The 10,883-nt window shown below is 41.3% G+C and overlaps 1 protein-coding gene across 1 annotated transcript; it reads right to left on the bottom strand.

Moving 5' to 3' along the window:
* Positions 1-7,621: 7,621 nt before the first annotated feature.
* On the bottom strand, positions 7,622-10,522 carry znf503 (zinc finger protein 503). The gene is made up of 2 exons (XM_007545264.2): positions 9,749-10,522; positions 7,622-9,546 (listed from the first exon to the last, which is right to left on the bottom strand). Exons 1-2 carry the CDS (start codon positions 10,025-10,027, stop codon positions 8,110-8,112), a joined length of 1,716 nt encoding a protein of 571 aa, XP_007545326.1. The 5' UTR covers positions 10,028-10,522; the 3' UTR covers positions 7,622-8,109.
* Between the last annotated feature and the right edge of the window lie 361 nt (positions 10,523-10,883).

Here is a 10,883-nt window from a genome sequence, read left to right as displayed (position 1 = left end):
AGAACCCTCAAGCTCCCAGGCCTCTGGTAGAGGACCTGAGCTCAGAGGATGAAAGAGACCACCCACAGAGGGTGAGAAGGGAATTTTATTTATATATACATACATATGTATATAGAGCTATGAAGCAATATTATTTATATGAACAAATTTAGTTTACTAATCTAAATCACAAAAGGCAAACTAAGAAATTACTTCCATGTGACACTTTACATTGTATTGTTTTTCTTACACTTGCTGCAGGGTTAAAAGTAAGCCAATGAGATAAATTACAGATTCATTGAAATGTAATGGTTCTGCTTCAAAGTGAACCCTATAGTTCCTTTCAAATGTCTCATCTCTACACATCATCACCTACAACACTTGGTTGAGCTGAATAAGAGTATCATAAGCAGTACGACTGAACACCAGGGAAAGCACGCCACAGTTTGGTTTTGCGCTGGCTGTGTATTGGGCACTAGGGTTTGTTTGTATCACTGACATCGATAAATTGCTGGCGTAGCGTGGAAGCTGGTAATAGTTGAATAGTTTATATCAACATGATAAATATAGCCCTCATAAATCACACAGGAGTTATATATTGCTGTTTTCACACTTGGCTCCAACCAGGAAGCTCTGGAGGATATCAAGGTGAAGTATAACCTACACTTTCTTCTGCTCTGTATACAATAAGTCCTAAGGCTTCGGTGTTCTTTAAACTACATAATGGTCCTGTGGAGTATCAACGGTGCACAAAGAACTATTAATGTCCCCACGTGATTCTTTACAGGTTTGCAAACAGCTGCTGAGGTGGGAAATTCAGCTCAGAAGTGCAACATAGACTAAAGATGAACAGATTTTCTATAAAAAAAACACATTATTACTTTTTCTATTTTCCTATTTTGAAGCAAGCAATGAATTGACTTAATCTTTAAACCTATCCAATGGTTACGAAAGAAGATTAAAGAACAAGTGTCCCCTTTTTTAAATGAGCGACTGAGCACTGGGGCTCATCCTGGACAAGACACCTGATCATTACTTAGTTTTTATCTGTTTTTCATTAAAATTCCTTTTAAAAGTTCAAAGTTTGTTTTTCTTCTTTTTATAAAGGGAGCTGGTTATATTCAATGTTTTTACATTGGCCAGAATGGAATTATTCCTGGTTTATTTCAAGAAAAATGGGCAAGACAAGTCCTTTATTTATCTCAGGAAGTTGATTCGAAAGCTCCAAATTTCAGCCTCATGGCATTTTCCTTTTTGCCCAGAAGCAAAAGCATTGGTTTGATGTTTGATTCCAAACAACCTGTCCTTTGACTGTTTATTTTTTTTGTTTGTTTGTTTGTTTGTTTTTTTATTAGAAAGGCAAACTACGAAAACAGTTTGTGTACTACTATTTTTTCCCCAATTGTTTTTGTATTTTCTGAATGTATGTACCAGTTGTGTATAATTCTAACAGAACTTTAAAATGTGCAGCCATGCTTTTTGCCACAAAAAATCAAATAAAATAAAATAAAAATCTCATGGGATAAACTCCAGCCACAGTATACTCATCGAGTTACTGAAATAAAATGTGTACTTTAGATTGTGTTTCATCATGTTCCAGTAAAGCTGAAGAAAATTATTTTGGTCAAGTGTGAATTGGCTCAAGAAATTGAGATTATGAACAGAAGGATGTAACAGTTACACATTATCTGCATAAGGCCTGGACACCACTGCTACAATGCAAATAATCTTCACCAACATAACCTGTTACCCCCACTCGATCCAGCTGACACAGCATATGCCTGAAGTTTATGATTTCCTTTAAAATGGCCTTATAGGTAATCTACTTGAACCTTTTGCATGTAGTCATTAATTTTTATGTGTATGTGGATTAAGCAAACTAAGTCACACTTAAGGTCATAAAATCAACTGTGACCTTACTTACTTCCTTTAAAGACATCACATTTCCATTAGCAGCATCGTCGTTCAGCCTTGTATAATTTGATAGAACACAATTTCCCTAGAATGACCATCTTTGCATTGAGTTCTTAGTGATTTTGTCCAGTGTTTCATGTACTTGTTTGCATGAACAGATGCATTCTGCTTACCAATGTTGTGATCTATTCCAGCACAGAAGATAAATCACTCAGTAATGGATAAAGTTCATTGTACGGCTACAAACGTCATATATTTGTGTAACATGGGAGCATGTCAGTCGCAGTAACTGGTGGCCCACACCCATTGAAATAACATGTACTTACTGACATATAACACAATTAGGTTTTTCTCAAAAAAGGGAGAAAGTAGCAGGAGACCGAAATGATTTGGTAGACTGAAACACTGCCCACTCAAAAAACAAACAAAACAATAAAACTAACAATGAAACACAAGCAGGCTAAGTATTTATCCTAATTAGAGGGCTCTAACTTTCACTGTCCACCCAGTAACTACATACACGAGAAGTCATTTTCCATATAATGCCTTGTTCTGTCTCTACACGGCTTCAATGTTGGAACAATCTTGTAGTTTTGAGTTGTAACACAGTAAAGATAAAACTACCAAGACACTTCTGATTTTGAATGGAGCCGAAGAGCCCTTTGGAGCAAAGCCCGTTCCTGACATTTCCTCTGCTTTCCACGTTCGTCAGTGACAGGCAACAACCTCATCAGCTTGCACACTACTCCAATGTGCTCCATTAAGGTGCCTAGAATAAGGGTGCATTTCCATAAAATATTCTTTGTCAGAATCAGAAAATGGGCAAATTATCTGAACACTAAAACACCCCCAGTGCACCGGAGATCCCGGAGAGGACAGAAATGACCTCAATTAGGCTGTCTAAGCACAAGAAAGTGTCTCGCTGGATAGAGATCTGAGTGGCACGGAGAGATCAGCACCACCACTTCTTGCACATCACCTGGATGAGCACTTTTACATTTGTAAATCAATGAGGAGGGTAACCACGTGCAGGAGAGCTGGGAGGGATTCCTGTCTTCCTTGACACAGATTTTCAAGAACCAAAATGCCTCCATTGCAGTGCTCAGTTTGGGGACTGCATTCTAATATCACTCAATCAGAACACCGGTATTTAGTGATGATGCATGTGACCAAAGACACTGTTGGTTTTCTTTTCAATCCAATGGATGAAAGGCAAGTTTTGTGGAAATTTACCTAAAGCATTTGTATATAGCAAAGATGATGTGCGTTGTTTCTTGCTTTTGCTCCCTTTCTGACCATTTTACAATCAACCAACCTGTGGACATTTGTAAACAGCTGGACGTTTACTCTAAGACAAACTTGTCTTGCTTGTGTTTAAACCTGACACAAAATGCCACCCTCAGAATTAAGGAACTTGGTTAGGTTAATTCAAGAACATCCCAGAACAACACAAGTCTATAATAACCTTGAAGATCCTGAAATACTAGCTTTGGAGTCCAATTTAGGGTTACATTACAGTTATTTTTGAGGTTTGATTAATCTGTATTCCTTAGTCTCTTTCTTCCTTTGATCAGTGTTGTTTTTGTTTTACTTTACTTTAGTTTCTTCATATTGTTTGTAGTTATGTTTATTTCAGGCTCTCCTCAGCTTGCCTTCTGCTCTCTCCCCTCACACCTGCAACCTGTTAGCTCATCAGCTCAGGTCTTTTGTTCCAGCACTCACTCTCACAGTACTATCATGCCTGTTTTGATAAAAGCAGGTGTAATGAGAAAGAAGGACTACCTCTTAGTCAAGCTAAAACCTTGGTGACTGAAATCTGGACAAAATTAGATGCCTATATGGGACAATAATACCAACCACAATGGTTTTGGAATGGAAAATCTGTGTGTTTTTACACACAAGCCATTGCTATGTTATAATGGTCCCCAAAGGCCAATTATTTAAAATTCAGTCAACCAACTCTGCAAAGAAGAGTCCTCAAATATCCAGTCAGTACTAAGCCTGAAGTTTGTTAATGACTCTAGTTGGTTGAGAGGCAGTTTTTTTTTTTTTTTTTTTTTTTTTTTTTGGAGATCTTTAAAAAGCAAATATTTTTGGAGTGTATGTTTATGGCTGAGCTTCTGTAAAATTTTGAGCAGTTGTGAATTATAGGAAATGCACAATACATTTGAACTTCCACACTCAATTTTATTTTTGAAATTCATTTGAAGTTTTTCTTTGCTGTGTGATCTGTCGTCTTTTGACAAAGAAGGATGTCAGCTCATCCTTCATCCTATCCCAATCCTAAAAGGCCCAACATTATTGTGACGTCCATGCCCACAGTTATATGCATTTTTTTTGTTGCCGCTGTACATTAGAGATAATACTCCCTTTTTGACTTATGCTTGGCATGGGGGTTCACCATTGAAGCTGTTTCTTCTCATTGACACAGCTGTTAGCAAAGCTATAGATTTACTACTCTTGGTGACATGTTGTCTTTATATCGTACCGTACACCCACTAATAACAGTTTTAGTGCTGGTAATTCAGCAGGACCAAATATATGCTTAGGTGTGTGTGTGTGTAGGTGTGTGTGTGTGTGTGAGTCACGTCCCGAACTCCCCCTCCTCCGCTGCCAGATGTCCTGCCAGGTTTTCATCCAGTGCCGTTATTTGTGGATGTCCGACAAATCTGAAGAGGACTGCTTCTGGTCTCAAACAAATAGTCACAGTATGCGCAAAGAAATGTGCATTCCCATATGGCTATGTTTTCCAAATGTTTTAGTGCCTGTGTTTTATCTTGACTACAGTTTAGACAGCTGAGCACGCAAGAACTTAACTGTGAGACGGAAGAAATGAACGATTGAGTTGAGTTAAAGGAATGGAAACACTGTCTCTGTTATCTCTACTAAACATGTGATCTGAAGTATTTCCCCCAAGGTTTCAGTAATAGATATGAACTAATTTGTTACTCTTAGTAATGATGTATAAAAAGCCAAATATTTTTGTCACGGTGGTATGATCTCACACTTAAACATGTAGAAACATCTTATAACCACATGATGGATAGTCAAGTGGTTTTGATTAAATGTTTCTTACTTACAGAAGTTCATCATACAAAGATTTCCAGCATCTCTCCTACATCTAGGAGGCCTACAGTATCCTAGATCCCCTGCCATGCTCAACAGTGGAAATGACTTTTACTTCATTATTTGCCTCAGACCAAACTTACCAGAAGGATTTGTTACCAAAAAGCTCCCTGGTTTCATCTGACCAGAGTGCACAGCGCACAGCCCACTTAAACTACTGATTTGTCAGACTCCACACTTTACATTTGTAATGGTGGGACAGAAAAGTTTTTTTTGGTTTGTTTGTTTATTTGTTTGTTTTTTTCAAATGCCTGCACATAAATACAATCTAAATTAGTAATTTGGTGACCGAGAGATGTGACTGCTGTTGTTACTCTCTATTTATTACCTGATTTTGGATCCTCCTCAATTTGCATGGCGCAAAAACAAATATGGGTCCTTCTCCGGCCTAGTAGAGCAGGGACTGGTAGAAATGGACCCTTGTGCCTTGTCATATTTATACCACAGACAAGAAGAAAGCAATGAGTTGTAAGTTAGCAGTTCCTGAAAATTCAGATCCTCAGTTATTAGGATAAGCAGGATGGATGGATGGATGGATGGATGGAAAGTATGGATACTGATAACTGTGGCACCAGATATTTTGTTTAAAACAATATTTTCTTAATATTTTTTTTTCTCTATATCTTGTAATAAATGAATGAATGCATATGAAAGCTTGGATGTTAAAAGACAAGGTTCTGCTGCTTGAATTTATATATATATATATATATATATATATATAATTTTTTTCTGCGTTTGAACTTGTTTGACCATTAATAAAACCTCTATTTGTAAGTGGAAAAAAAAAGAAAAAGAAAAAAAAAACTTTCCTAAAATGACAAGTTTAAAATGGGCATAAAATAATGTGCTTAAATTAGTTTGTAAAATGTTCGCTTCAGCCTACGTAAAATCTAATTTAAAACTAACATAGCTATATTTATCTACCTGAGGCGAGCGTTTCGGGTTGTTGTAGGGCTCCCCCACGCCCCCCTCCCTGTTCAGCTGCGCTCAGTGCACACCTTAGCACCTTCAGACCTTGATGGACAAAGTGAATATGTACTTTAGCCCTCCTGCATACTCTAATCCCCCCATGTTGTCTCTCCTCTCTGTGTCAAATCTCCACCGTTGAAGCTGAAAGGGAGAGGAAAGGGAGGGCTATTGGGGTGGTGGGAGGCTCGGTAATTCATGCACACATGTGCCTGCCTGTTCCTCCAGTGACAGGGGCCAGGGGGAGGGGCACATGATAAATTGCCTTCCACCGGGGACCTCCGAGCACAGCCACCATGATGTGGGTAAAAATGGAAATTGCTCCCTTTTCACCGTCATTACATCAGTTTAGGACGCGTGTGGGCCTTATATGCGCACCGGTGAGGGGAGGATTTTTTTTTTTTTTTTTAGCGTGACTAACGGCTGCGCGATAAAACGAGAGGCTGAGGAGGTATTCTTGATGATCATGACGATAACTGGAACTGCAAGACCAAAAAAAAAAAAAAGTAAAGCATTCCAAGAATCAGCACACGAAACGCCCCGGTTTGCCTGAATCAACGTCGGATAAACGCACAAAAACAATTTTGTCCGCAAAGTTTTCCGTAGCACTTCAAGCACCTCAGCGGAAAATATCAGCAAAGTGCCATTTAGAAATAGATTTAGTTGCTCACCTTTGCAAGAGCATGTTCCTCTACATCAGAGATTATCAATGCAAACATGTAATGGACCCGTTATGTCTTTAGAGCTGGATTTGCACATTCGCGAAAATCAAACTAATTTCGCACAACTTAGATCGCTTTAATTTCACATTTCTTTGCGTCCACATTAGATTTACAGGTGGACGAAGTGATCAGATGCAAACTAACTCACTGCACCCAAGAAGAGGAAAAAAAAACAAAAAAAAAAAAACAGTTGATTCATTTACATAAAACTTTCACCAGTCAGATTTGCAAAGAAAAATATTAACATTTAAAAAAAATATAAGGTCAAATAAAAAAAAAAACTTGCATGTCAAATTTGTATTAAATTGTTCGTGCATTTAAACAAAATCGTTGTCAAAACATTCTCTCTTTTATGAGTGCATATAAATATAATTATTCCATTTATATCTAGAAATGCATGGACTTTTGTTGTCATAAAGCGTCAGACGGGGGGACGTCAATATTCTTGATGAAGATTTTAGGCGCATCACTCGTTTTATGAAGCATACACCTACCGAGCTTCCTCTGAGCAATGTATTGATACAATTCATGAAAATCCGCTTAGTAAAAGTCCGCTTTATTTTAAGTGTGTGTAGACACACACACACACACACACACACACACACACACTCCAAACCAACAGTCTGACCTATTTTTAAAGTTTGAATTTTTGAGAGAAAGAAAGAAAGAAAGAAAGAAAGAAAGAAAGAAAGAAAGAAAGAAATTTTTTTTTATGTTTTATGAAAGCCTTGGGAACTACAGGCCTGTGTGTGTGTGTGTAAATGCTGAATTATATATTCCCAAGGCCAATAATTTAACAGACCAGTAAAACAATTTATATTGAATTTACAGTGAATGTTACGTTTATCCTTGATATTATGCACCTTAGGAGCTGAAGAAATGAGTTCAAGAACAAAAAAAGAGGCACAGTAACATACGGAACAGAACTGCTTCTTATTTTTTCCCAGAATACATACAAAAAAATACCAATATCTCTTTCCATCACCTGAAAAATAACGGGAAATTTAAATGTGGACATGGTTTGAAATTTTAAGAAACAGACATGCATGTAATTTTTTTTTTCTTCTTCTCGATGAGACATTAAATAAGAACAAATACAATCATAGCAATTTCAAATGAACATCGAAATGAAGATCCCTACGTTTGTTAGGTTTTCTAACATATGCGTATTTTCATTTTTACCTATAGAATTCAGCTTCAACGTAATGCACTTTTTGAGTTGCTCAATTTTTTCTTTCTTCTCCCATAAAGCAGCTGTTACCGCCCGCTTTAAGCCCGACATATAAATAAATACAGTTCAAGTCCACGGATCCCGTCCATAAGTTTAGCGCAGTTAATATAAAAGTCTTTATATTTGCATTCTTAGTATTATAAACTTTTCGAAGTCATTTTTTCTTCTTCCTCACTGATATCCCAGCGCAGACGCTGTGGTGAGTCTCTGTCCATACAGTGCATAAGGGGAGTAGTAGGGGCCAGTGGCGGCGGGGACAGGAACAGGGGCGCCGGGGGTCGGCAGGGGACTTTTAGAGTACGGATGGTAGCGGCTGCTAAGTCCTAATGCGTGATGCGGGCTCCTTAGAGCCAAAGTCCCGGGACTCCCTGGAGCTCCTGACGGTGGCATATGCATATGGCAGGCCATGGCCGCTGCTGCAGCGCTGGCCAGTGATGAGGAGCCCGGGTAGCCCGATATTAACTTCTCCGCCCCGGTAAAAGCAGTGTGTGTCCTTAGGTGGTTCAGCAGCTCCTCTGAGGTGGAGAAGCGCTTGTCGCACGGTCCGTTTGCCGACACCCAATTACAAACATGTGGGAGAGGGTCATTGGGGAGCATGAATCCGTAGGGGTACAGGGGGTGTCCGCTGAATGACGGCGCGGTGGAGTGGACGCCGTGGATGGGGTGTGTGGGGTACATTAGCGGGTAGCTGGACTTGAGGGCGCTGGCGGCGGCTGCGGCCGCAGAGTCGTGTGTGCAGGTAGCACCGGCTGCGCCCGCTAAGTGACTGGCACAATGGTAACTGAGGCAGTAAGGATCTCTGCACAGGCTGGCTGACATGATGGACGGGGGAGAAGCTCCGGCCAGTGGGCTGGATCCAGCCTTACTGCAGCCCAGCGAGCTGGCCAGCTGTGCGTTTACCAAGCTTCCTCCGTGGGGCAGGAAGTGCTGAGGGTAACCGGCATAGGCCCCGGCCAAACTGCCAGGGTAGGTCATGCCAGCAGGGGGCAAAGGGAACACTGTTTGTCCCGGTTTGTAAGGGGAAACTGGCGCAACGAGTCCTGACCCGAGAACGGACGCGGAGGACACGGAGGTCACAGAGGAAGACTCCGAGGAAGATGAGGAGGACGTTTTGGTGCCAGGGGTCGCCTCCTGATGTTGGTTGACCTCCACGTTAATTCCACCGCAGCTCACGCTTATCCTGCTGTGGCTGGTGGTGCCAGAGCCGTCCGCCGTGCCGTTTTTGTTACAGTCAGACTCCTTCTTCTCATCTCTCTCCCCGCATTTCCCCTCCGACGGCATGGGAGAGGCGGAGGTGCTGGAGTTGGGGCTGCCCGTCCGCGGCGTGAACGGCTGGCAGGTGGCGCTCGGCACTCGGAAACCGGACTTCTCCCCAGCCGAGACGCCCGAGGACGAGTCCTTCTTGTCCGTCGGCTTGGAGTAAGGTTTGAAGCTGGATTTGTCGTCCACGCCGATGTCGCTCAGCTTCAGGGGGCCAGATTTAGATTCCTTCTCGCTAGATCCATTCGGTGTTAAGGAGGAGAGTTTAGAGGAGGGCGGCGGGTCCGGCTTGCCGATCTGAGAGCAGGTCTGCGCCAGCAAAGCCAACGGACTTTTCTTGGCATCAAGCTGCAAAATTAAAACGAACATATAAAATATAGTCCTTTACATTTCTACGTAGAACTTTGCTGAAATTTACACGGAGTATAAGTGTATTTCACAAGAAGAAAAAATAATTCTGAGCCAAATATTTAGGGTGATATGAGAAGACACAAACAAACCTAAAGTCTAAATACATTTAAAAACATTTTTTTTAAAATGCTCGCCTTACCTCTATCGGACTAACTGGGGTGGAAGGCAGAGGTTGCAGATACTCCGGATGCAAAATGTGTCCAGACCGTGCCGTAAGCATTTTCAAAACCTTGATGGGAAGTCGGTTCGCTTGCCGTAGTGGATCGGACGGAGGTGCGGAGTGAAGAAAGGGCTTGTTGATGCTGCTATTCCGAGAACTGCTGCCGCCGCCGCTGCTGTTGCTGCTGCTGCTGCTGCTTTCCCACACGACACAAATTTCACTATTTTTCAGGGCAGACGCCGTGGGCGACGTGATCATGTCCCAACAGTCAGGAAATGAAACGGCGATGCATTCATCAGATTCATTAAGAAAAACCAGCACCAAAACGTAAAACAAACAGGGAAAAAAAAAGAAAGCTAGAAAGTCTTTTTCTGTCGAGAGAAACGAGTAAAAGGATCGCAAAAAGCCTCAGTAAAATGTAATCCCTGGTTGGAGAGGAGGCTGCAAGGCGCGGCAGCTTGGAAGGGAAGGAGACCAGTGAGAGGTTATCGCAGATCCGCAGCTGCGTCCTGCACCGAAAGCGCTGCGCCCCGTGTGTGCGCGTCTGTCTGCAGGTCCTCGCTCTGTACTCCCGAAGCACGAACTGGTAGGAATTTTCACTTCAAAAGCAGCTGAATTAGTCCGAGATTAAAGCCTTTGCCGCCTTCCAATCAAATGGGACCCTGAGGTGATTGGAGGGTCAAGGGGATGTGACGTTCTCCTCTTTGTAAGCGCCTCTGTTTTGACAGCTCGGGGGAGGAGATAGGGGGGGAAAATATTATGGTTGCTGTGAACGCCTGTCCCTGAAGTTGAGGAGACATAGAGCTTGGGCTAGTACTAAACCCAGTGCCGCTGCTAGAGGGGGTCGGGTGGGGCTGAGGGGGGGGATAGTGCCTATGATGACACAAAATGACAATAAAGGATTCCTAATTCTTGATTTCAATCAAAACATATTTTTAGGACTCTTTAATTTAGAACATAATAAGTCAAAGAGTTTCAAAATGTATTTCTTCATAATCTTTTTTTATTATTATTTTATTGCTTAGCTTTGCTTTACTGCTTCATCTTGTAATTTCTCGTATCATCCTTCTTTACATTTTTTTATTGCCTTCCAACCTATTTATGTTAATGAAAG

This window comes from Poecilia formosa, unplaced genomic scaffold, assembly GCF_000485575.1.
Source record: "Poecilia formosa unplaced genomic scaffold, Poecilia_formosa-5.1.2 Scaffold12, whole genome shotgun sequence".
NCBI lineage: Eukaryota > Metazoa > Chordata > Actinopteri > Cyprinodontiformes > Poeciliidae > Poecilia > Poecilia formosa.
Note: the sequence above shows the minus strand (reverse complement) of the source record. Positions and strands in the feature narration are given on the sequence as shown.

What these genes read in the sequence shown, in the direction of transcription:
- znf503 (XM_007545264.2), bottom strand. Translation starts at nt 10,027, where the DNA reads ATGATCACGTCGCCCACGGCGTCTGCCCTGAAAAATAGTGAAATTTGT. An exon ending in CCCCAGTTAGTCCGATAGAG is followed by an intron (nt 9,547 to 9,748) that starts GTAAGGCGAGCA and finishes TTAATTTTGCAG; the next exon opens with CTTGATGCCAAGAAAAGTCC.